The sequence below is a fragment of the Phasianus colchicus genome, chromosome 14 (assembly GCF_987193195.1).
Source record: "Phasianus colchicus chromosome 14, bPhaCol1.hap1.1, whole genome shotgun sequence".
In the NCBI taxonomy this organism is placed as follows: Eukaryota; Metazoa; Chordata; class Aves; order Galliformes; family Phasianidae; genus Phasianus; species Phasianus colchicus.
The window spans coordinates 11,933,822-11,960,943 of record NC_143449.1 but is presented as its reverse complement, the minus strand read 5'-3'; the positions used below and the strand labels follow the sequence as shown (position 1 = coordinate 11,960,943).

General features: G+C 36.4%; 1 protein-coding gene across 5 annotated transcripts in view; it reads right to left on the bottom strand.

Moving 5' to 3' along the window:
- The window catches only part of DACH2 (dachshund family transcription factor 2), a 266,697-nt gene that overhangs the window by 44,317 nt on the left and 195,258 nt on the right, over positions 1-27,122 (bottom strand). For all 5 annotated transcript variants that reach the window (XM_090150273.1, XM_090150274.1, XM_031594302.2 and 2 more), the window contains exons 4-7: positions 21,781-21,936; positions 19,652-19,824; positions 8,435-8,570; positions 6,579-6,659 (exon numbers count right to left, since the gene is read on the bottom strand). In XM_090150273.1, coding sequence (XP_090006399.1) covers positions 6,579-6,659; positions 8,435-8,570; positions 19,652-19,824; positions 21,781-21,936 — 546 coding nt within the window. The remainder of the gene's footprint in view (positions 1-6,578; positions 6,660-8,434; positions 8,571-19,651; positions 19,825-21,780; positions 21,937-27,122) is intronic.

The window sequence follows — 27,122 nt, the reverse complement described above, 5'->3', positions numbered from 1 at the left end:
CCTGAGAAGAACCTGTACGCACACGTGGTTACATGTTTGGGCACACAAATGCACAATCAATCAGAATGTCTCAGGAGCAGTGTGGCACCATGGCTGACTCAGAGCACAGGCAGGTGGAGGCTGAGCCTGCATCAGTGTCTTCCCACAGATCTCAAGGATTGCTATTGTAAGAAAGCCTTTCACCCATCTTTCTGGATGCATGTTTTTCAAGTCTTACTGCTCTTAATGAGGATTGAAGGCATACTTATTAAATAACTCACAGACATTAAGAATGTCACCGACTGCAGTTTTGAGGTTAATGACTTTGCATCAGAGATATTATGATCCAGAGAATTCAAAGGGTCAGTTCTAATACAACGTTAACTCTGAGGGAGATTACTGGGCCTAATGCAAAAGCCACCAGGTGACATTCAGCAATTTACCCCCACGATGCCTTTCATATCTGCTACAGCTCAATAAGATGGACCTATAGAAAACTCACCTCACAGTTCTGGAAGAAAAGTGGAAGTGCTAAACTGTGAAGAGGTAACTTTGACTTTGGAGAGAAGTTTCCTGTAAAAATGCCACATTATTCCGTTCTTTTTTGCCTACTTTATTCCATGAAGCTATATAAATTGCTTACAAAAATTTGGTCCAAAGCTTTCTGAGTAAAAAGAATTTCTGTCTTTCAGCACTTTCATCTAGACTCACTGTTTGTAGTCTTTAGACAGTAATACATTAAAGCCATAGAAATCTAATAAATAAAACATATCAATAAATTATATATCAATGTAAGAAACTGTCCTGGTCCATATGCCAAGATAATTATGAAGCAATTATTTTACCCTTCAGAAAAAAACGATGTGGTTTAAAATGATTTTGAAAATCAAGAAAATTTGTTTACTTTTGAGACTCAATATAATTTTAATGTAAAAGATGCAAACTTAGAATATTTCACTATTTTCTCTTACATAACTACTTGCCCTTGTATTTATAAATACTTTAGCAATGATTAAATGCAGTTGTAACAATATGAGTCTATACACCGAAAAAGTTAGAACTCTTCTATTATTTTCTATTCACATATACTGTGAATCAAAGTATTAATAAAAGTTTGCCTTAGTTTCATGGCTTGGGGTTTTTTGTTCAGTTGGTTTTTGTTTTCTGACTGACTGATGAAAGATCCCATCTACTCTTAGGCCACCATTTTGTCAGTTGTCAGCTCACTTGCAGCTTAAATTTAACAACAAGAACTTGCAGAAAAAGCCTTCACTCAGAGCGCTGAGTTTGTTACCCTTCAGAATTCTAAGAGGACAGAAAATATAAAAATATCTCTCAGTCTTCTAGTGAATATTTGTGCAATACATGTCACTTGAGATTTTTGGAATAAGAAGCCCTTGCAACCTTTAAACTCATGTACTATTGCATCCACTGCTTATCAAACAACTCCTGGGTCTCTCATGTCACACTTAGACACAAAAGGAACATTAATTCACTTCTAATTTGGGAACTTTTCCATGTATCTCAAGAGAAGATTTGTGAGCACATTCCTAAGGAAAACTGCTTATTTGTCATTATATGTTTAACATGTAAGTACTGCAATGTCAAAGAAACAGCATGGTGAACATTTGAAGTGTTGGCACCTCTCGTACACTTTCTATACACGATTCGTGTAACAGCTTCGTAATCTTAGTTCCTTTCCTTATTCCTTGCACTCTCCATCTGGATGCTTTCACATTAATTGTCAGAAAAGTCCTCTCTCTGGAGGACACCCCCCACTTGGGCCTGTTGCTGTTTCAGGTGTTGTGCACCTGCTCTTTCTCCTCTCCTCACATCGTGAGTAACCTAGTCCTTTGGCGATGATTAATATAAACACCATAAAAACCCCTTTCCACTAACAAAACACAATAAATAGATACAGTTATTCTTTCATTACTGTAATCTATGGCCATCTGAAAATATTTCACTCAGCTGACAGAAATGATGCAAAATTCCCATTTCCTTGAAGTAATAAATGTGAAGGTGTTCTTCAATAAAAATGAGAAAGAATAGCTGCCAGATGCAGCTTTGGAGACTACCATCTACCAGAAATCTGAGACACTCATGGCATGTAGACTTGCGCTCCAGGAATGCAGACAAGCAGGCTAAAGGGGGCAGTATGGACACTGAGCAGCACTGAGAGATTCAGAGCAAATCACTTTCTCAGCAAACACAGCCCTCATTTCTGCTGAAAGAGCACTTGAACAACAGGTAAGTGAGAAGAAACCAGTCATCTGCAGACTTTTCCTATGAATTTTTACTCTGGTTCACTTAGAGGGAATACAACTCCAGCTCCCCAAACAGCCATGTTAAAGCATGCCGTGGTTCTCTGAGGCCTGCTTGCCTCCTGCTGAAATCAGAGCACAGAGGCAGGGCTGGCATGTTCCCACGTCTCATCAGGCTCAGGCACACCACTGCCCTGGGAGGCACAGCATTTGCACTGCCTATGGGTATATACCACTCCTGCCTAGGATAGTAACAACTGCTATTGGCTGGGGGAGCTATGGCCCAAAATACCAGACTGTAGCCAAACTCTGCTCCCATTGAAGACGTCACAAACACTTCCACTGATTTCTCTGTGGCAAGAGCTGGTGTTGTGTCTTTTATTATTCCATCCCATATGAAGAGTTAGAAATATTTTTTGTCATACAGTCACATGGAATAATTGTACCTGCAATTAAGTCCTACTGGCAGGTATGGCCAAGTTCTTTTCTGGCTCATTTAACCTTCCTAATGCCAGACTTCATATGGACGTTTCTACAAAGCCTATACAATACTGTGTCAAACACAATCCTTTCCCATACAATAGAGGTTTTTTTTAGGATAAATACCGAAGCAGGCAAATTTAAAATTGAATTACTGTAAGGAATTAGGTAAAATGCTAATGCTTAAAAACAGAAATAGCAAGTAAGCAAAATCAGGAAGAAATTGTGTTTACATTTCTGTAACATTTGGGGCTATGTTCTCTTGGGAATTTTCTGTTTCTTTTCATTAGCAATTTCAAAATACAGTACAGATTATCCATTATATGGTTTTCACTCATATCCTGACATGGATGCACAGGCAGAATGCTTGTGCAGATCTATAAATATATTTGATTTAGTTGTCTTCTAATATTAAGCCCAACAATACTTCCTAAGAAGATGCTGAAAGGATGTGGAGTAACTGAGATTTAATGGCATTGCTTCTTCAGCAAGCTTAAAGACACGGTCTGTAACCAACCTCTAACCCTGCTGAGACGAGACAGCCTTTAATTCTGTAAATTCTGTCCCACCAACACATACAAGCATAATTGGAACAATTTTATATTAACTGTGTTGTCAGAAAGAACTTAAGCTATATTCTCTTCAGCCCCAATTACCTTGAAATTAGTTTGATGAGAACAAACTGAGATATTTTTGTCTGGTGCTGAGAACACTTTCAATGGCATAAGGAAAATAAAATTGTGTATCCTGAGGAATATCACAGTAGCGCTTACAATAATCACAATAAGTTTTATTGTTTTTTATGCTAAGCTTTCATATGAGTAATACTACTGCTAAATTTTAGTTACTTAATTTTCATTTGTTTCTGTCTTAATTGTTACAAACAGCTCAGATATGCAGTTCTAACAAGGTGTGTTACAAAAACATGCTTAATATATGCCTTCAATAATTTCTTTGTTGTTTGAAAACTTTTAACTTACAGCAAAGCTGGCATTTTATGGCTTGCAGAGCTATAAATCATTTTTAAAATCATGATGATATTACTCAAAGCAGATGTGAAAACATATGTTTGCCACGGTTGTATAAACTGCTTACTTGTCATGCTTAATAAATGTTGATACTTTTATTTTAACTACATTCCTTCTTAATAACTTTGCAAATGTTTTCCATGGTAAATATACTTCGCCTTAGTGAAAGCAATGTCAAGTTTTGAAAAATAAAGCTTGTATACAAATTACATATATATTTTTCGCTGAGCATACATCACACTCTTCAGTAACTGTCCACATCTGAACACAAAAATTGTTCAACACATTTGAGGTGCACCAGAGCCCAAAACAATTATGCAAAGAGAATACTATTACTACTAGGAACAAAATACATACTGGAGTGGTAAAAATCCTGAGGGGTAATAACACTTATATGGGGTGACAGGCCAGGAATTTTAGAAGGAAAATACAGACTGAAACTCCTACTGGTGCAGTCCCCCATTACATGGTGCTCGTATTTCTATAAAACAGAGATTCCTAAAGGAGGTACAATACAGGTCCACCACAATGCTGAATGTGAAATTCCAAGATTGTATGAAATCACCTTCAAAATGTTGGACGTACACCGTTAATGCTTTTCAAATTTTGACATTTGTCCCATGATAAATCAGAATGTTTCAGTTCTGGAGCCATAAGATTACATGAAAACTGCATCTTCATGTGCCAAAAAACCAATTACTTTCTAGTCCTGAGAGACAAACTTGACCTGTGCAGACTAAGCATAAAACTGAACACTTGATTTTGTCTTTTTAATGATAACTCTAATTTCTTATGATTTTGAAGCACTTAAAATATTTTAGCTGACATAGGACAATCTCTAAATACTGGATTTCATTCTAAAAATCACGTAAGTGCAAGTCAAAGTAATACGTATAAAAACAGATTTAAGGGAACATGTTCAACAGGGGAAAATAAGACTGCACAAAACTGCAGACCAGAGATGGACAAGCCCATACAACGTTAATCACAAGGTGACTTGTGGTACACAAAACATTGCTGGCAGATCTTTGTTGTGATTGCAAAGAATGCTCAGTGATCACAGGAACCTAGGAATTGGTGTTGTGGCTGTGGTTAGGTCATTTTCACATTTTTGGATTTCTCAGTTATCTTTTTTGACTTTTAAACTGTACTTCCTTCATCTGTTCTGAGTGATAGACCTGCTACTACCAATAACTACATGATTTGCATCTTTGAACCCCATAGGATATTGAATTGTTTCACTGAAAAGAAATTTAAAATGTGGCAAGAAACCACACAGTGTAAAAAATTAAAATCAACTATACTTTCAGTTTTACAGTAAATATTTATCTATGTAATTGCTGTAAGATTTTTTTATTGCTGTTTTTTGTTTTGTTTTAATTTCAGGTACAAAGGTATAGTTGATAGCTCTTTAGCCCCCGGTGCTGTGTGCAAATGCCAAATGGAGTCAAGAGGAACGTTTTAAGCAAAATGTTCCAGCCAGAAGATTATCTCAAAAATGGCACATATGGGCTTTTATGGGGCTCACGAGGAAAGTGATCAAATGCCTGAAGATACCAAAGAACAGAAAATAGCTTCTGCTTTCCAGGAAGGAGTTGAGTAAGAAAACATGAAGAAGTTTTAGACACTTCCTCCTCATGACTGGATCAGTCATGTCTACAGATGTCTACAGAGTAGAACCCATCTTACAATAAGGTGGCCGTCATTTTCATGAGTCTACTCAAATCACTGTATAGAACTCTGGAATCACAAGGCACATGGAGCCTCCAAATTATTATTTATTTATTTTCTTTTTACTTGAGTAGCTCCTAAAATTGCCAATAACTAGCATTTTCGTTTACTCTGAAAATAAAATAAATATATAGGGAGTGCAATCATTTACACAGGCCTAAGATTTATGATTTATTACCTAAAATCAGCTCAATCAAAACATACATCACTTTGAGTTTTCATTTATAATAACACATTCACATTTACAGTAGACTTATAACTACATTTAGCCTACAATGTCTCCTCTTTGGGACACTTCCTTCTCTTCTCCTTCCTTCTTAAAACCTTTATATCTCCCTATCCCTCCATTCTGCAGCATCTTCTCTAGAGTTCACTTACCTTCAGCTATCTTTTGTTTCTTCATCTACACATCACTTCTTTTTTGCATGTACTCATTTTGTATGGCATTCTGTATGTACTGCCACAATAAACTTTGTCTAGCAATATGACTGATTTTTTTTAAATTTTATTTACAAGGAAACAAAATGCCGCATTCCTCCTCCATGTTCAGCTGCAGATTCCACATCTCTGCAGCTGTGACCCAGGGCTTACCTGAATACACCGACATATTAACTTTCTCCAGCTCCCACCAATCAGTGCAAGATCAGGAGGCACTTCTCTGCCTACAGGACAAACACTATAGGCCAAACATCACCTCTTTGCTTACTTGCTTCTTATGAGATCAGGTAGCATTATTAAACATGAAAAATGGTTTATTCCCTCACTTACGAACCAGTATTAGAGTAGTGTGCATGCACATCTACTGGAGGAAAAGAAACAATATCATGTGACTAATCAAATAGTTGCTGGGAACTGCATAAATAATTGAGAAAAAGAATGGCAAAATATTACTCCATATGATATAAATAGAGGGAAGCAAAGACCTGATTGTTTACTCTTTCTAAGAAGAAGGTGATCTAAACCCAGTGGATACATTATTCATTGCAATTAGGCACTTGGCTTTCTTAGATTTATAGTGTTATGCAGAATACTAAAAAAGAGAATAAAACATGTAAGTGTAATTAAATGTCTGAGATAGAAAGAAGTGTAGTTATACCTTTCTCCTTTTGCATTTTTTTTAGGCTTGTCCCGGTTTCTTGATCAATGAGCTCTCCTTCCCTGCTGTTGGTCAACATAGCTAAAAAAATGAGAGTGCACAGCTATATAAGAACTGTCATTTTAAAAATGTCAAAAGAGGAAAGCAATAAATTATACTTTTTTTTTCTTATTATTTTGATATTTTAACATTTATTCATACAAGTTTTAAAGCAGCTGACCACTTCTGTTGTCCATAAAGCCCCCAATTCAGCAATTATAAAGTGGAATTTGTAGCTGAAGCAAACTTGCTCAACTTGATTAAAAAAAGACACCAAGACAGAACTAAAATTACTGAGAAAAATTGATCTTTTAGAAAAGAGTTCAAATAAAAAATTTAGGAAAGTATTTCACAGAAATCATTTGGGAAAAAACGCATTTAGTAAAGCAAAGGACGTAAGTGTTAGCAATTATCTGTAAAGCAAGCACAATAAAAAAAAATCAGATGCATAAATAGTAGCCCAAACCAATAGATGAAAGTGGAAAAAAACATACTTCATAGTGCAAAAAAAAATTCTTAACATCTACCAGATCAGTGAGACAGGCTAAGCTCATGATTTCAAGATGCCTATTTTCTTTATTTCCTTCTATGCAATTAACCAATTACAGAATTCAAAATTTCTTTAATAAAACTTGTGAAAAACTTGAAAAACTTGTAAAAGTACGAAAAAAAAAATATATATATATACTTATTAAATATATAAAAATTTGTACGTTTCATTTTTATTTTATTTATTTAAAAAAAACCCTTTCACTATTACTTCTGGAGCTCAGAAGATAGCACTGTGTGCTATTACTGTTAATAAAACAAGTTACAATAGCTTTCAAAAATTACAATAAGGGGAAAAAAATCCCTTTTTCATTGTTTCTAAGGGAAGCCCTAGTTTACATATATGGAAGCTGAAGGGCATCTACTTTCTTGTTCTTCCCTTGTGTATGCTATGTTTTGTCCAAGCAACCTAGTTTCTATTGATTAGTTTGTCTATTGTCAACAGAAGTAAGTAGTGCAATGGCACTGCAGCATGGACCATGGCAAAAACTCCAAAATCCCCAGCAAACTGCTGAGTAGTAATTTGAAGGGAGTGAAGCTCACAGTGACTGCCATGAACTGCATTGCTTTTGTAGTTTAAATCTAGCTCAGCAATATCTGCATAGGTTGCAGTTTCTGTGAAGACAACAGTGTTGACACACATGGACGTAAGGAGATGTTAACTGACTTGCCCTAGATGCCTCCTGGAAGCACCAAGCATAGAATCCAAATTTCCTCCAGTCCAAATTTGCATTTTAAACACAAGATCAATAATGTACAGACTGAAAATTGTTCTTGAGAGAACAAAAACAAAACAAAAAAAAAATCAAAAAGCTCTCAGCTTCATGGCAGTGAGTGAATGTCTGGCCAACAGGAGGTTTTTATAGTAAACAGGAGGTAAATATCATCGTATGTGTGTTTTCATAGGATTTGAAACATATCCTGCTATTTTTCAACTCCAGGTGATTTCAGAGTCACTTTCTCAAGCCAGCAAGCAAGATCAGTGAGTCACACCATAGAAGGGATGGTATCTTCTGTGCATGGGTAGATACAGGCACAAAATAAGAGGTTGGGCTCTGCGTAGTATTGAATCTAATACAACAAACTGTATTGAGGAACTTTCTGGTCATTTTTTGTAGGATTTTTTGTACATTTCTTTCTGTTTTCAGGAAACAAAACAGAAAAGGGCTTTCCTGAGTTTCCCAGTAAATAAGGTATTTGCTTCAAAAAACTGTTACAATTTGTGAGGTCAGCAACTGTCATGGGGTGTGAGGCTGCAGAGCACTAACCAATTCTGTCTGGTGTGTTGTCCAGCTGGGAAGGTGAGCTGGACACGCTGCTGCTCTGATGAGAGGAAGCATGGCTCCCAGGCCGCTGACTGTCTTCTAGGGATGGAGCTGGAGAAGGGCTGTCTTGAATCCTTTCCTTGAAACAGAAATAAAACAAGGTCTGTGCAATTTGATTAATGAACTTCACTGAAGTTCAATAAAAAAAAATGAAAGTGGCTAAAATAAAAATAACAAATAGTCTTTCTAAGATAAACAGTGAACAGAATTCAGATCAAAAGAGTAGTATGGCCTTCAATACTCAAAAAGAATATAATCTTCTACATGTGATGCATCTAGACACAGTTTTTCATCCTCAGGGTCATGACACAGCACTTACCACCCTTTTTTCTTTCATAAATCTAACATTTTCACACATAGAAATATAGAGAATATTTTTTCGCATGGTTTGTACAAATTAATTTTACTCTACAGATATTGAAATTGGCATGTATGAGTCACATGTCACATAAATGAATTTTGACAAACTGGCACTAAACACAGTTGAATTTGTAAATTTGCAAGAAAAATCACTTCTTGTCCTTAAATATACCACGAGTTTCTTCTGAAGGGCACAAAGTCCAATTTTAAAAGCCACGACATCGGTAAAGGCAAGTTCACTTTGAGATGAGAAGTACCACAGACCAACAAAAACAAGACTGCTTGCAAATTTTTATGTGCACATTTTTGCACAAAACTCTGAGATTAAAGCGTAATTTAATTATACCTGGTGCTCTAAGGCAAAAAAAATTGAGAAGAAATTGTAAAATTTAGAAAAATGAAGTTCCATAGACCTGTCTGTCTGAACTTGCAGGCTCTGGAGAACTTGTGGAACTTCCACTAGTACAAATTTTTGCTAACTGGTTCAATTATTCATCCTGTCTTGAGGAAAACGGTTGATTATATGACCACTTGAGACTCATTCCAACCCAATGAGTCCACATGCATTATTCTCAGTTTATTCAAAATGCCAGTCCCCTTTTCATCATTGTGAAGATCAATGAAAAATGAAACTCTTCCCAAAGGGGCCTGAGATACTCTAGATACTCTAACTTTAAATTTTACATTTTAAATCCTTTGTTACAAGTAAGAAAGACCTTAAAGGCACAGTTTCAGTGGAGGGGCACTAACAAGGAGAAGCCCAGAAACTGCACCTTTGCAGCTGCCCTTATCCTTGGCAATCAGCTGTTCCCAGTAGAAACACAGAACTGAAATATGATGAAAATCAGTGATTTTTTTTTTATTTAATTTTTTAAGGGAGATCCTCTTGCCCCCATCCCTTTAAAAACCACAATTACATTTACACTGTAATCTGGTGAAGTTTTCTCAAAAGAACTTGGCAGTTCTTCTGCCTTTCTAATCTATTTCGGATTTTTCAGTAAGAGCATGCAATCTGGCTACTCAGTGGCAATTTTCCATGTGCTTCTGAAAATATGTTCAATAGAATCTAAACTTTTAATGCAGTTTTTGCTAGATACTATGCTGAATCAATACTATAGCTTTAGGAAGAGAACACTAGATTCTCATAGTTTCTCCATTACCAATAGCTGGCATAATAGCTTCTGTTCATAACCTATTGAGGCAATTCATTAATAACACTGGCAGCAGGATCGACATTTTAAGAATACTATTATCCATTAAAACTATCTCTCTAAAGCACACTCATCTTCATATTTACAGACACATCTGAGAACAATGTGAAGAGTATGTGAGAGTGGATACTTCTAATAGCAAGGGGTGGTATTTGTTATTTGTCTATTCCAATCACACCACCCAAAAATGTAGAAATGAATGTGTTTTTAATAGGATAGTTATTGTACATTAAATAACAACTGAGCTTCAAAATCATGTAACAGATGTGTATCTATTACATAGCTGTTAATCCTCAATGGAACTGTTCTCACTAATTATCTGTTATTTAATGAACATACAATAACAAATAAATCTTGGAGGGAGACCATTAATTGCAGTACTTTTGGATGTTAATTAAAATATTTATTAAGCTTTTACAAATTAACCTACTACATGTTGAGTTACAAGATCTTAAAATTTTAAAATTTTAAAAACTGAATGCTTTTAATCTAACAAATACTCAAATTCTGGGAAAAAAAAAGGAAAAGCCACTCATCTCAAAGTTGTCAATGTTTTATCCTTGGTCTTCAAAAGACTAAACTTAGAGGTTGTTGAGATCAGCAAAATAGAAGACAGATATGATTTACTGATCAGTAAATGACATTTAAAGGGTTACATCAAGAAGAATTCTTCTAGGTATATGATGAATAATATACAAATAACTGACATCATCTGCCTCGGCCTGTACAAAGCATGTGACTGCCCTGCACAAAATTTTGGCTCCAATTTGGAGAGATGTTGATTTAACAGACTGACCACTCTGTCAGTAAGGACTTGGCTGGATGTTCACACTGAAAGAGTTGTGAATCAATGGCTTAGTGCTGAGGTGGAGACACTGATGAGTGGTGCTCCTCAGGGGTTGGTTCTGGGACTATCTATGTCCCTGCTGGTGACACTGACAGCGAAGGAATGAGCAAACCTCAGTAAGTCCAACAAGACCAAGAGTCTGGGTTGGAGCAAACCCGATCATGAATACAGGCCAGGCAATAAGTGTATTTAGAACTGCAGAGAAGGACTTGGGGGCACTGGTGGACGAAAAACTCAACACGAGCCAGCAATACGTGCTTGGGCAGCCTGGAAAAAAAACTGTATCCTGGGCTGCATCAAGTCAAGTGTGACCAGCAGGGCAAGGGAGGTGATTCTGCTCCTCTGCTCTGCCTTCATAAAGTTCTGAATGGAGACAAGCTGTGAACGCCCATCCCTGGAGGTCTTCAAGCCCAGGCTGGACGGGGCTTTGGGCAACCCAGCCTAGTGGGTGGCAACCCTGCCCATGACATGGGGGTTGGAAGAAGGTAAGCTTTGAGGTCCCTTCCAACCCAAGACATTCAGTGATTCTGTGCAATCCTGACCTTATAAATACTTATGTCTTTTACATTTATGTAAATAATAGCCTTGAGTAAATAACTGGTTACAGCTAACAGGCTACAACTCTGACTGTAATTCTATTTCCCTGGATTTCAGCTTTAACAATCCTCTTTGGCATTACTTTCTTTTTATGACCAGTACTCAATTTACAATTAAGATATAATTTTGAAATGATTAATCTTACAGAAGAGTGCAGAGTTTAAGTAAATTTTCTTATCTATTGCAACTATGAAAATGAATAGCCAAGGAGAAGATGAGCCAACTGTTCAGCAAAAAAAAACAACCCAAACCACCTACGAACAAATATGACGACGAATTAACACAGTTATCACACAAACAGCCATATAAGTCACCTTAAATGAGAGTTACTTGAGTAATTCAAAAGCTGATGACTCAGAAAAGCAAAGTATTCTAGCTTCTTCTGATAATTGTACATTCCATTGTCTCTTGCTATAAAATAATTTCTGCTTAAAGTAATTTGCCTTCAAACTTGGGGTCTTATTTAGAAATGTTCAGGCAGAAATAAACGTGTCAAATAATAATGTCATTCTTAATCACACAGTGAATCACTTTCTAAGAGAGTAAGTTGATTATGCCATCTAATATCTAACTGGTTACAAAAATTTACACGTATTGGGAAGATGCACTTTCCCCTACATGTAACAAAGGAGCTGAAATTTTCTCTATATTTTATGTACTAGAAATGAGGATATAGTGTCATCATGTCAGATTCCCTATGGATTGAGAAACTGTCTATTTCTAAATGTTTGTGTGGAAGTATAATGCTGAATTTCATCTACTATAATGAATAACACTATGAACAGATATATTCTTTTTTTTTCCTCCAAGTAAACACATCCATTTTTCAGTCCTGTAATCAGTATGCATCTATTTAGCTACTTAACAGCAATGTGCTCTGGTTCATTAGGTAGCTACTGTTGTGTCTCAGCCTAGTTAAAATTTCACAGCAAGTTAATCTATTTTATTACAAATGAGAACACAAGTGATAATGTCCTCACCATTTTCCAAACACAGGGTTAACAGTATTTGTAACAAATCAATGAGGGCATTTAAATAGGAAAATTGCAAATCTAAAACTTTATTTTTTACACATTGATGACTTCATTTTATTTGTCATTTGTGTATTTTACAACCTTGTTACTTTCCATAGATTTTACTTTTTTTCTTCTTGAAATAGCTCAGTTCCCACTGGCACACTGCAGCGCAGCCTGGTTCTGCAGTTGGTGTACATAAAACTGAGAGAGAAACATTTCTGAATAGCCGAATTTTCTCCACTGAATTTCTTCATATTTTATAAATCTTCAGGATTCATACTCCATGTTATAATGTAATGAATTATAAATGTATAATCTACAGATTGTGAGAATTTAATGAAAAATGAAAACATTTCTCAAGATCTCACCTATTTATCTAACTATAGTACCCACTTTATCTTTTCTCTTTCCTTTACAGAGCTGTATCATAAATTCTCAAAAAAGACTTTTTCAGTATTTAATCCTTTTGAAGGGTAATATATTTCTGTCTTACTAAAAAAATAGTTTCTTGCTTTGGCTCAGAAACTGTAGCTACAAAGCCTGACATTGTTAATTTTAGTTGTGATATAGGTTAACAGCACTGAAGTCATCAACTCTTGCAATTTCCAGATACTTCCCTGATTTCACCTCAGTACTCTTTTTTCTAACCCCTGCGAGATGGCATTCCACACAAATAATGTGAAACACCACATAAGAGTTTTATCCTTACTAGTTTTATTAGAAATATATACGAGCAGCTTGCTTATTTTTAGCATAATCATCTTGACCTTAATTCCATACCTCTGATTTTTTTTTTAGTATTGATCTTCATTTTGTGTCAACAGTTTAGAGAAATGATGCTGGATTTTCTTTTATTTTTCTTTATTTTTAGTCTTAATGTAGATGTAATTACTCTTCCAAATGTAAATCTATTAATGAGTTCCTAGAGGATTTAATGGCATTTCACTGCTGACAAGCAGGATTTAGAAGTTAGTCTGAGATGGGGATGTTTTATTCAGACATTTATCTTGATATTTCATATTTAATTGAGATGCCTTTTCTGTTCAGGGCTCTGCAGTAGCAGGAGAACAGGAATTCAGACCTCACTGATGAAACTGAGAGGAAGGAAATATGGGGACTCTATTGAATTTAGGTTTAGATTTGAGTTTTCAACTATTGCAAGAAAAATTCAGAGTTGATCACCAGGTTCATAGGCTCCGGCATAATAAATTTTCCAACATTAATTTGCTCCTTAGATCCTCATTGGAATGTGCAGTGTCACACCTCAACCTTACAGAGCTTGTGAAATCATCATTCATATTACCAAAATGGACCACAAGCTAGCTATACCTTACTAAAAAAAAAAAAAAAAAATCAAGAATCAGGCTCATTTCTGATTTACTATCCTTAATTAATGCACTGCAATAAAAAACAATACACATTTAGCAATTAGGCTTTTTAAAGAAAAGGTATAATCTTGACATAGTAAGCAAGAACTATATTAAATCTGAGATGATGCTGGACAGATTAAATGTGATAGACCACAAAAAAGATGTTGGTAGAGCTACCATTTTTGGGCAAGTGAACAGTGGTTAGGTTTATATTTTGAGCTATCTTAGGTTCAGAATGGGCATATGTAAACAGTAAGGACAACTTGTTGGTCTTGTGAGCTAGTTATATCATCTCACACTACTGTAAGAACTGGAGATGAACAAAGGAAACAGCTGGTCTAAAAACTAAGATAAGATATGTATGTCTGAAAGCCAGCTGGATCCTATTCATCTTTTGCACTGTATTGGAAAATCATTCATTTAAAATATATACTTCGCCATTTGAAATGCATTATTTTTTTCCCACTGTGTATATATAGTTGCTTCAGTCATAGTCAACTGGCATTTGTTTTCACCAAATTTAAGAAATAATAAAAACTCTTCTGTTTACTGATTTTTAATACCAGATGTTCACTTGCTAATTCCATTACCTTGTAACTACTTCCTATAATTCATTAATTGCCAGCTGCTCAGCCAAACAGAGAACCACAGCTAATCAGATGGTATTGGTAAACAGCCAAGCAAGAGCTTCCTTCTTCAACATTTCTTAAATTAGCAATCACTGGGAAAGCTATGACAATCTTCACTGGTATATTAAGATTTTACCTTTACATTTCACTTTGAATCTGAAACTACAGATACTGACTAAAATTGGACATACTCCTGTTGTGGAAACTTCCTGCTTCAATCCCTCCTATGAAATGCCTCATCCGGTGCTGCTACTGAATGAAAGAAAGGCACTCTGGAGACTAATGATGGTAATGCTGTATCTCATCTACGTTATAGCTATATTAGTTATTAACTACAAATGCAAATGCTTAGGCCAATACTAAAAAGAACTGAGCCAGAACTAAAAGCTAGTATGTGCTTGGCATGACAAAATTCCTTTGCTAGCTTTGCAAAAAAGAGATGTATTTGATCCCTACATTTTCCTCCACTTGCCAGCTTAAAAATAGTGTTCACTGCTTATTCTCTAAATTAGCAACTAGTTGTCTTTGTGTTAACAAGCAAGGCATTCTTGGCATCAGAGGGACAGGGACATGCTTCCCTTCATAGGAGGAAAGAAGTAAAGGCTATTTGACATAATTTGTAGGAACTCAAACATCTCCCAGCATAATAGCTTCTCTGTCAGTGAATAAAAAGATACAATCCTGCAAACTTAATTCTTTTCTACATACACAGTTATAAAAATTAGTCTTACAGGAAGTAAGCAAACTACCCTGTCTCACACATCACTCCGCTAATGTATGCTAGAAACCATTTCAACAATGAACTGCCAACAATGAACACTTGATATGAAATGGGACAGAGTAAATCTAATAAAGAGAAGTACAATAAATTTTATAAAACATTTGTTTTATAAGCCTTGAAATATTCTATAAACAATTCAGAATGAATTGAATGCAGAGATATGAAATTAACAATGTTATAAATTCTGTAACTGGAAATGTTTTTACACTGAAAAGAATTGTTTCCGAGTACTCTGAGATGGCCACATTTTTCTGGCTGTCAGGTAAATATTATGAATGCGAGTTGTACAGCACATAGAAAATAGCACCTCTCAGCAATAATTACACAACCCATCTGTATTGCCTTTAGGGAATTTAAAATGATGTCATATACATCCTTTACAAATGCTTTAAGCATCCCACAAAATCAGAAGAAGAGAACACAAAGAAAAACACATTCAAAAATTGCTACAGCATGTAGAGATCGCAGGTTAAAAATAATGCTTTGTTCTGCTTATCAGCAGACCAAAAAAAATCCAGATGTAAATTGTGTAATGAAATGCAGAATATTGCCTTTCACCAAAAATGTCCATTTTAACATTTTTTCCTTGGGTTTCCCAAACACATTCTGCAGACGTGCCACTGATTCCTAACTGGGACCTCCCTAATGGCAAAGAAAATAAGACAAATGCAGCAAGCATAAGGGAAAGAAGACAAAAGAAAAATGAACAGCAGGAAACTAATTTGCAGAAATACTCCTACTTGGGAGAAGCGCATCTTTTAGGTAGAGCCTGAAGGAAGTGAGAGAGAAGGACAAGATGGAGAAGGATGAGAGAGACGAGAGCAAGAGGAACAAATAAAGCACAAAAGATGCGGGGCAGAAAGAAACAAGGAAAAAGCAGAGTAAAAGGGTAAAAGAGCTTCTCAAATCTCCTCCGTGGTAAAATTTTGCCTCATTATTTCAATCTCAGTCATATTCTGTTACCTAACAAAAAAGGGAGAAGCTTAAGGCCCCTAATTTGAATTCTGTTCCCACAACTCGAAGCCCACCCTGAACACAAGCTGTCCTACTGTCTTATTTCAGAGGATACTGTGGGAAATGGTCTTACAGTGAACATATAAAGACCCACACAAACGCAGCTCCAGAAACTTGGCTCTTGCTAGCCCTCTTGTACTTTCCCAACTCCAAGAAAACAGTAGAGTTTTGCACTTTCTTTTTTCCAGACTGTATTAATACCTTCAGCCACACTTCTGGAAATGAGGAGCAGGCCAGCAGATCTCCAGGAAGAGGACACCTCATTGGATATGACCCATGCCAGGTCCTTGCTTCCACGTCAGCTCACGTCTGTCATCCCAGCTCTGCTGCATGCAACTAGCTTCCTCCTACTCTTGCTTGCCCACAGAAAGAGCTCATTGGGATCCCTATCATAGCCCACCCAGGATCTGCTCCACAGATTTGACTCTTTCCAACCTTCTTTACAAGTTCACAACAACATATGATATACCACTCTAAGAATGAAATTTCTATTTCTCCTTTTCTAGTGTATGCCTCAAATCCCAGACAGAGCAAGAACAGGCCAGCATGTCTCCAAGCAGTGACTTATTATTTCAAGACAAGCCAAACCCATTCTACATTTCCACTTCAGTCCCCTGAGGACGAACAGGCCCTTCTCCAGGATTTCTTTCCCCTTGCCAGTCTCCTGTCAATCACTCTTTTAGACACCCCAAATCTACCTAAGTCTGGACTCCATTTGGCTCTTGATAAATGCAGGTCTATCTAGCATCTCCCTCTTCCAGACCCCAACTTTCTGTTTGAAATTAGTAAGTTTTTATGTTTCTTGGTTAAATAAGTCACTTCTGACTTAAACAGTATAAATAAAGACTACTGGCTTGATGACACTACCATAACACTCTTGGTGTCATACATGCCTTGACGACATTCCCAGACTGAGGTCTCATTCCACCACGGGCAGACAGTTGTGTGATCCTATTACAAGGTTCCAAAGTGATGCCAATAAATGGAAGGTCTATTCTCATTTTTGTTGTAACAGCTCTGTGTATTTGCTATCTATGTATGTGCTGTCAGTCACAATTCCTTTGGACCCATTTTAAATGCTGTTAAGACATAGGTCTGTTTTCAGATTTTTATTCAATTTGTGTTCTCAGAATACATTGTAACATTTCCTTTAATATAAACTCTGTGCTGTGAATGCATATTAATAGTCATATTCATTTACTGTATAACTGAGTTCATATAATTTAAATACAATACAGATACTACATTCTTTATAGGTCTACTGTAAAATAAAATTCTTCAAATTATGTAGTTATAGCTCTCTGATGTTGAGCTGTTCTATAAACTTCAGTGAAAAATTCTCTATTTTGTATAAAGGGCTAATCCAAACTTCACTTCTGAGGATGTAAAAATACAGTCATTGAGTAGATTCCTCTGAGGTGGAGGAGAAAAATTATAGGATGACAGTAAACTACCACATTTATTCTTTACTTTTTTTTTTTTCCAGCTACTCCATGAATCAAGCTTCTTTCTGCTAAGTTCCAGCTCAGACTGGTCCTCAACACCAGGCTGGCAAAGCATTTTACAGCTAGTGCAGAAACTCTTGGATTGCAGAGTTCATCTATCTCAAGAATAGCTCTAGAGAAAATGATCGAACAGGAGTTCAGACACAAGAGGGAGAAGAAAAAGGGTGGTAAAGTCATTGCTGCTTTTTTTTCCCCCCTTCATACTACGCCCTCATTCATGCAGATTCTTCGGAACTACTTCAGCCAAGTTTCGAATGGAGCAAGCACTTTCAGATGAGCAGTAAATCCCTGAAAGCCTGGATTTATAAGAGGATACTGTCAGAACCATACTTACAGCACTGCTAGCGGGTGCTGCCATAATCACATCAGATCACATTATAGATGGCTAAGAAGGTTTTGTGAGCCTGACCGTTGTGCCTGCCTAATTTACAGTGTTCCTGTCAGGAGGAAATCAAGTTTCATAGTTATGACATTTCTTTCTGGAGCACTAAATGTTAACTTTGCTGATCACGCATATTTTGGTAGAACAGCTTATTTCTAAATGGCAAACGTGATATAAAAAGCATAATGACTTCATTCAAAACTTTTATAGAGAGAGCAGCTGATTCTCACACCTATAGAAAACAGACTAAGTGGTATTTTAGTCATCAGAGGGTAGAAATAGATACACACTCAATATATTCATTTTTCCCATTTTAAGTAACGTCAGTCATGGGGCCATAATTGCAGTCTATCTAAAACTAGTTATTTTTTGTACTTCTAATACGAACTTAAATACTGTTGTCATATAATAAAAGTATTATTATTGATAGATAACAACAGCAGGAACCTTTTTACAAGTTTCATTTCATACAAGGACTTCATCTTAATTGATAGTCATTCAGAGCTAGATGATTGTTGGTAATGGAAGGAAAGGACAAAGGCAGTCTCACACTGTCTGTAAAAAAATTCACAAACAGTCTCAGCACTTGGAACAAATGAGAGAAAGATGCAGCATCACTTGACAGGTGAGAGTTACACCACAATGAATGCATGCACTACCCCTATCACACTGGCTACTGGTGTATTTTCCTCTACATCGTGTAAAGGAAATAATTCCCACTAGAGTGCTGGTGAGACCTGCTGTTGCTGTGGACATATTGCATATCCCCTGGTGCAGATGTTGGGAAAAATTGCTTAAATGAGTAACTGACATCAGCTAGACTTGCTAGAGTCCCCCTAAAATCTAACTATTTGCAAAACCTGTAGTATATGTTATGAAGTACCAGCATTGCTTACAAACAAAATTCTCATCTTCATTTTGACATACTTTTAAATTGACAAACATTTAAATTACAGACAAAGCTTATGCAGTCTACTTGCTGCTACCAATATTTTACAGTTGTAGTTAAGTTACAGTTACCTCAAGAGGTCTCCTGAACAGTTAAAGGTTACTAACTGAAACAAACAGAATCTCAATTAATTTCCAACAATTTCTAACAATTTAATGACTTGCAGTAACTAAAACGTAGTTGAATGTCAGAGATATGTTTCCCACAGTCAACAACTGTGCAGACACCCTGATAAGGAGAAGTTTTTATAGTTCTAATGCAGATTAGCTCTATTCTAGCAATTGTATTAGGATCTGTAATTACATTACATATTTGTAGATAAAAGCAGAACATCTTACTTAACTTCTTGCTTGTACTTTCCTCAAACAGAAGCACAACCAGGAAGACAAGCTGTGATGTACTATATGCAGTATAAGCTCACTGCCTTTAGACTTTCTTAAAAGGTCACTGTAAACGTTTTTGTTAGCCACAAAAATCTAGTTTCATAGATGACTCTTACCTTTATAACAGAGGCCCCTGCCCTGGAAAGAGGACTGTGCATTTGGGCTGCTGCAGCCATGTTAGCTATTGTATTGAGGTGGTTCATCTGATTCATTGCCATTGCAACCGAAGCGGGAGGTAGGCTGACAGGTAGCAGAGGGTGGGGCATCATCATAAACGGCAGGTCTATTCCTAAAAGAGAGCATGTGCAAGTTATGAGTGTCAGTCCCCCATTTTATATCCCTTAATTTTTAAAGTCTATATTTTACTGGAATATTGGCTGGCTGGACTCAATTCTACTGTGTGTTAATAAGTTTGAGGTTATGCAGGGAATAATTCTGCATTCTAGAAAAGGCTGTACAGTTTGCACTGGGCCAAGAAGCACACAGATGTAAAAGCAATGCAATATTAGCAAAATTAATATACACTAGCACACAAGTTATTTTTATTGACATCAACAAAAGGAAAAAACAAAAATATGCAGATATCTGCGTGTTTTCCCAATACAAGTGAAGAATATTCATTAATGATTTTAAGAAGTCTTAATTTACATACGAGGCAATCTGAGACTAGACTTCTGTATTAGGACTACTCCCTGACTAAAGAAAGCTGTAGAATGGACTACAGGACCACTGTACTACCATATAAGACTGTGAATGTGACTATGGGATGAGAGCAAATCATGACCAATTACAACGTCTTAAGATTCACTATATTTTATGTATAAGATGATCCATGCCAATATTAATGATGACACGTAATAAGCCATGAGCACATACATCTCCCTTCACTTTAACCATACTGTCAATCCCCTTCACTGCTTACATCCATAAGCCTTGGTTCCCTTGCATATCTCCTTTAACAGCCCAATAATCTCTCCTCATACTCCATAGAGCTTCAAAACTCCCAGACACCATCTGGTCACATTGAGTTGTATGTCTACTTAAAAGTCCAATTGACATGCAAACTAAATGCAAACTACAAACAGAATTTAACAGCATATCACCAGTTTTAAGACACAATCCGTCAAACATTTCAGAGGACTATGAAGAAAATATAGCTTGCAAATCATTGGACATAATGTCTGACGTTCAGTAAACTCTTTAACAACCTATAGACATTTGCCTACTACAACATCTATTGGAAAATAACCTGAAAGTTTTCTTAACAGTAAAGAACATTGTCCCTCATGCAAAACATGTATGGATACTTAATTATGCAAGAATACAAACGAAAGCATAAACCACAGTGTATGTTAGTCCCACAACTTGGTGATTCCTAACTACTGACACTTAACCAAATGCCTGAAATGCTGAGGCTCCAATCCTACCATGAACAAAGCAACCATTTATTTTATGAGCTGTTTAGATTTATTTAGTCTTGATTTCTTCAAGTTTGTGGTGCTACCTGGGTAGCAAGAAAGTATCTGCTCCAAAAATTTCATAAGGAGTCAGAAATGTCACTCACCCACTAAAACAAACACCAAAAGTCAACTTTCAAAACAGGATGAAGAAATGAAACAGATAATAAGGGTTCACAGATAGTGAAATTTTAATTCTTCATCCATCATGATTTTTTACAATTGATTTTACTCTTCACTGTCTTTTTAAATATTATTTTCTGTTGTTTTTGAAACTACTTGGAATAATTTCACAGTCCCTCCCCTTTGAGTCTAACAGAAGAGGTGTCCTCTGGCTTCTCACCTGCTCCCTTCCTAAAGGAAGGGAAAGAGAGAGGATTAAAGTGAACTGTAAATTCCAAAACCAAACCTCAACTGTGTCATTCTATTCCAGTTTCTTTGAATAGCTGGATTTAAGTGATGATTTCGCATAAACCTGGTAGATACAAGGAAAGACAAAGACGAGGAATTTGCTTCTACACACTTTTCACTAGTCATTTTCCACCCATTCTTTGCTCTCTTATATTTACTTGGTGACCAACATTTTCAGTTGGAAGAGAACTCACTAATATTTTAAGCAACTGTACTTGCTTTTAGGCCACGGCAATGCTGACTGGAACTAACAACCCCTACCCAACAACAGGTGGCCATTTAAAGATAGTGGCTGTATTTCATTTGGATAAAGCCTGCCTCCAAGGAGGGACTCCATATAACTTATTCTTTTCTCCCCATGAGGGTCCAGTACATACTGTTGGTAAGCAGGTGGTTCTGCTGAAGAGGACTGAGTGGGTGTGCACTTCCAAGGCTCGACTGTCCTGACAGGGTGGGATGACCAATGCTGTGCTGTGATCCTGTTGTAATGGGAGACTGAAGCTTGTCTTTATCCCAGGAAGATTCACTCCCACCTGCAAAACAGGGTATAAAGGGACCGCAAATGGTATATGCTCTCTTAAAAAAAAGCAGTCTGCTTTGTTAGTGACAAACTAATACTCTTTACCACACCTGTGTGCTTAGCACAAACACAGCACTTGAAAAAATTCAAGATTAAGAAATACAAATTAGGCAAAAAATATGATTAAGAAACTTCAGCATCTCCTACTTTCATACCAGCAGCATCTGAAAGAGAAAAAGCTAAATGTTTAAGGAAAAAATTATCAAAGTAAGCATCAGACACTGAATCACGATCTCCTATCAGAGGGAATCAGGCCTGCCAGGGACAAACAGGTGTCTATCAGTGTTGTTAATACTAACAGAGAGCGCCTCCACTATTCACTCCTTCAGTGGTTACGGCCCTCCTAACTTTTAGCTCAATGACCTGAATGGGTAACAGCGATTTATCCCCTGCCATGTTATCTGTGAGCTTTAGGAGCTTTTCCTCCTCTGCTGGGCTTGATCCTGGGGATGTTCAAAGTGAAGCCCTTGACTTTGCTAGGTTAGCCAAGTCAGGCATTAGGTAGGGCTTGGAAACTATCAGTATCCAAAATGTCGAGTTCAGATACTTATAACACACAGCAATTATGATCAGAACAAGAACAACAAAAATACAGCAAACTGAGCACTCATCTATTTGGCCAGGAATATCTGTTTGGTCTTCTGAAGATGCTGCATTTTGCAGCAATTTTACAGACGGTAGTTTTCTTTAGTATTACAGTTATACACGTGAATAACAACAAGCTCCTTCTAAAGAGCAGTTAAGTAGACCATGAGAGTGAATTCCGAAACACACACCTGGTCCACAAAGCAAACAACCTTAAAAGTCAGGCTGAACAGTTCTAGAGTAAAAAGCTATTGCAGATACGCTCCTTTCTTAGGTATATCCCATGTCTTCAATGAGATTGATTGTTATGAAAATATGTAATTACAGTATTGATTTTATTTTGATTTTATGAACAAGAACTTTGATTAGAATAAGTAACAGATTACTGTGATTAAAGGAGACTGTCGTAGAAAGCAAAAGGCACTTAAATTGAAAATGAAAGTAACAGAAAATTTCTACATTTTTATGACAACACTCAGATAATAAACATGATTAATACTGCTAAATGCAGAAGTTTGAAAGATCAATGATTGAGAAGAAAGGTAATCACTCTATCATTTTAGCACTATGTCCATGTATGAATTACCTTCCTATAAAAGATTTGTAATTTGCAAAATGATGAGTCATAACTGACAAAGAAAGATACGGTGAATAATGGCACGTGATATAATATAACATGGCACAGTGTGGTAATTAAAAGCACTACTGCAGTTAAGGCTCTTTCAGCATTCTCATTATTTAATAACCAGTACAGCTGCACTTTTAAATAACATTTAACTAATACTTAGTGTAGAAGTTGTTCACTACAACCATGGTCAAACAGAGGTACTACTTACTGAAGTATTTATCAACTCAAACCTGTAATTTGAAAAAGTTTTTTTGTGTGTGTTTGATTTTAGGAAATAAATTTTATTTCTCTCTATATGCTTTCTCAGAACTAAATACACTTCTTTCTCAAAAAAACAAAAAACAAAAAACCACCACAAACAACAGACATGAAAGTTCCATGGCATGAATCTTCTGCTTATAAACTGATTTTGTACATATATTTTGTACATATAACTTCCTATATCAAGACAATGGCCATGAGAACTGCATATAAGACAGTTTACCAGAGATTTTTGAATGAAGAGTCAAAATTGTACTCTTGACCTAAAAGCTTCCCTCACCCCATCTGTTTTCTTCCAATACTTCCAATCACAGGCATAGATGCTCTACATTCTTGGCTCATTTATTTACTTGTTCCTGGAAGCATCAAAGTCCCATGCATCTATCCACACTTCCATGGACCCGACACTGCAGTATCAGAGCCCAACTGGATTTCTGGGTTAAGCTGAATGTACTGTAGGAAAGAACAATTATTCCCACATGGAGAAAAGTGACTTCCTTAAAGAAATACAGGAAATCTGCCAGGGAACAGGAAACCAAATTTAAATTCTGTCATACAGTCCAAATCATCAGATCAGGTCTCCTTACAAATGTGGACAACAATAACATTCTTTTCCTGGAAACTCTACTTTTAAGTCTGCTCCTGTATTCAGTGCCAGCACCAGAAGAATAAATTGCAGAACACATGTATCTACAGATCATTCCTGTGTTCTTATGTTCTCCATCACTCTTCCTTACAGACAGAAAAAGCAGTATTGCTGAGAGTATGATATATAATAAAAGTGTAATATAATAATCTGAAGTGTATGCTATAGTCTTCCATACACCAAATACGTAACTGCTTCACCTCTTAATTTGCATTGCATATACTATGAAGTAGCAGGTCCCTTAAATTGAAAGAAGTATAATTACTTCTTAAACAGAAACAGAAAACAGGAATTTCATTTATTTTGCATCTTGTGTATAAGGGGAAACATTCTATTTATTTTAAATTAGAAAAGTTACTAATATTTTTAAATTTCTGATCTAATACTCTGATTCGTGTCATAAGAGCATTAACAGAGCCTTCAGGAGTCTGCTCATTTGTCAAAATGCCAATACATCATTTCTACACTTTACAAAAAGCTTTACGTTTAACACTATTACCCACTACCCATATGACCTTCTCTCCAACAGATAAAACTAAAGGACAAAAAGGTAATTTTTCCTTATCTTGTTTGCATTCTAGTCGATCTTGTCCCAGAGCAGATTGTACTCAGCATTAAAAAAGGGCAAGAGAGACAAGAACCTCCATCTTCCAGGGCTCCTGACACTTATCAGAAGCAAGCACAGAGCCTGCGGTTTCCTTAAACACAGACACACCAAACTGGAAAGAAAGCAAAGGTCCAACCATCCCAAAACATTGTAGAATGCACTGACTTGCCAGAGAAGAAGCTAAAGAAGATCTCACCTGCTTCAATCACCCAGTTCAGGTCATGCAGAAAATCTGGTGCGCAGTTCTTATTATGCTTTTCAGATTTACAGATAAGTGCACAATATGGAGGGTGAAAAAAAGGCCTAGTAGTCTGCATTGCACACAGTCATCTACAAAGAAATGTAGTGCATGCTTTGAAGGACACAGATAATGACAGAAACTACATGAATTTGGTAAGAGAAGGAGTTACTAACTGAAGTCTTCACTAGTCGTAAGAAGTTATTTGAGAGAGCTTAATTATCAGTGCATGAATTACAGTTATGTTCAACAAAGCAAACGCAAAACTAATGCAACAAATCCCAGTCCATTCACTCCAAAATTACAACATGGTATGAGGCAAGCATGCCCTTAACACAATTTTACAGCCCAGTGGACAAATTCTGAACATCTCTGCTCCTGAAACCCTATGAACACGGAATTCAGATGAGTTCATTTACATGGGGATTCAAATCACAAATAACACAAGTACAGGAAATCAGCCCAAGCCATACATACATATATGTACTGCTGGTCCTGTACTCACAGATCTACCATGCAATGTATGGTTATGTACAATCACACACAGGTTTGTGAACAAAAAGCCTCTGTTCCAGTTTCATTTTGTTTAGCTGAAAGAAATGCAGGTGATAAGCTCAGCTTGCTCTTCCTGAAAACGCTGCTTCCTGCCCGTCTTTGACTCCAGCAGTTCTATAACATAACTGTTCAAGCTTCGTGTTTTCTAGCTACTCATTTCCCTACTTCAGAATGAAAACCACTTCTTTCTTTGGTGAAGATCTATTTGGGAAGATTAAATTAGTGTCTTAGTTTTAGGTACTGAAAGATCTCCAGAAAGTAATCGAAGTTCAACTTGGTGACAGTTTCCTTTCATTTGGTTTCAAATTCATTTTACCAGCCTTAAAACTGCATGTTCTACCTAAATGAAATCCACTGTCAGAGGTACCTTTGAATTGAACAATCACACTGCTTCAATCTATGTCTGTCATTTTATTTTTTGTTGTGATATATTTCTGAAAAATTGAACCCAAATTGTTAAAAACAATATCGTTTTCACTGTCCAATTCTATTCTAAAGCTATTTTTAAGCACATTTTTCATGCTACTGTACATAGTAAGCGAAAGATCAGCCATGAAGAGCAAATATTCAGAGCACTGTTATTTCAGCACTGATAGTATCAAAGTATTTAACACCAACGGTATTATAAATGTCCAGCATTCATACGTCCTCTGAATTCTTCTGGCTTATCTAGAAACTCACTACCTTTAAACCATCGTGGCCCTGTTTGCCAGTATTTGTACTTCCAGTGTTTTCAGCTGTCCAACGCAATTGACTTTACCTACACCCTCATCTTGCCTTGATACAGGGAAAGACAGTCATTACAAAGAACATTCTCCACTGAAAACACTTCAGTCTGCAACTTTTTGTCAACTTTTTCCATGGTATGAGCATTTGAGTGTCTAAGAGGAAGATTACGTATCAGACTAGTTTCTCAACTCTGTACGACAGAATGACAGCTCTCAAAGGCAACAAGAGCTCCAGTACTGTCTGTAAATGTTTTAACAGTATATAATAATCTTCATGATGGAAAGTACTGCTGATAGCTCCATTAGCTTCAATACAGACATACAGTTGTTATTTGCCAGCAGAAGATCAAATGCCAGTATGAGAAGTGTCATTTTTAGAATCTATCCAGCTACAAATCCACTTTGCCAAGAGTAAGAAATCTATGGCATCAAAATAGAATGTATTCCTTGCCTGAAAAAAAACATTTGCATAATCATGACCAAAACTAGAAATCCACATGTCAGTTGTTGGCTACATTCACTGACCAATAAATAATTTGGTACTATGAATCAAGAGACGTTCCACAGAGCTTCATCTTTCTAAAATGTCTGCCAATTTGACTTATTAAATAGAAGGAAACTCAGGCTTCACCTCCTGTAGATTTTATATATGTATATTTATATATATTTATATAATTTATATATATATATATATATAAATATACATATTTTAAGCACTAAGACACACACTGGCCTGATAAAATTAATTTGAACCAGAAGTAGACTGAAATTTTACCTTTTTGGAGGAATAAGAACTTTCAGAATTCAGATCATTGAACACAGAGTCAGGATAGGAAGGGTCCATCTACATTATATTTCTGGTACTGCCATTTCACCATCAGGAAAATATAA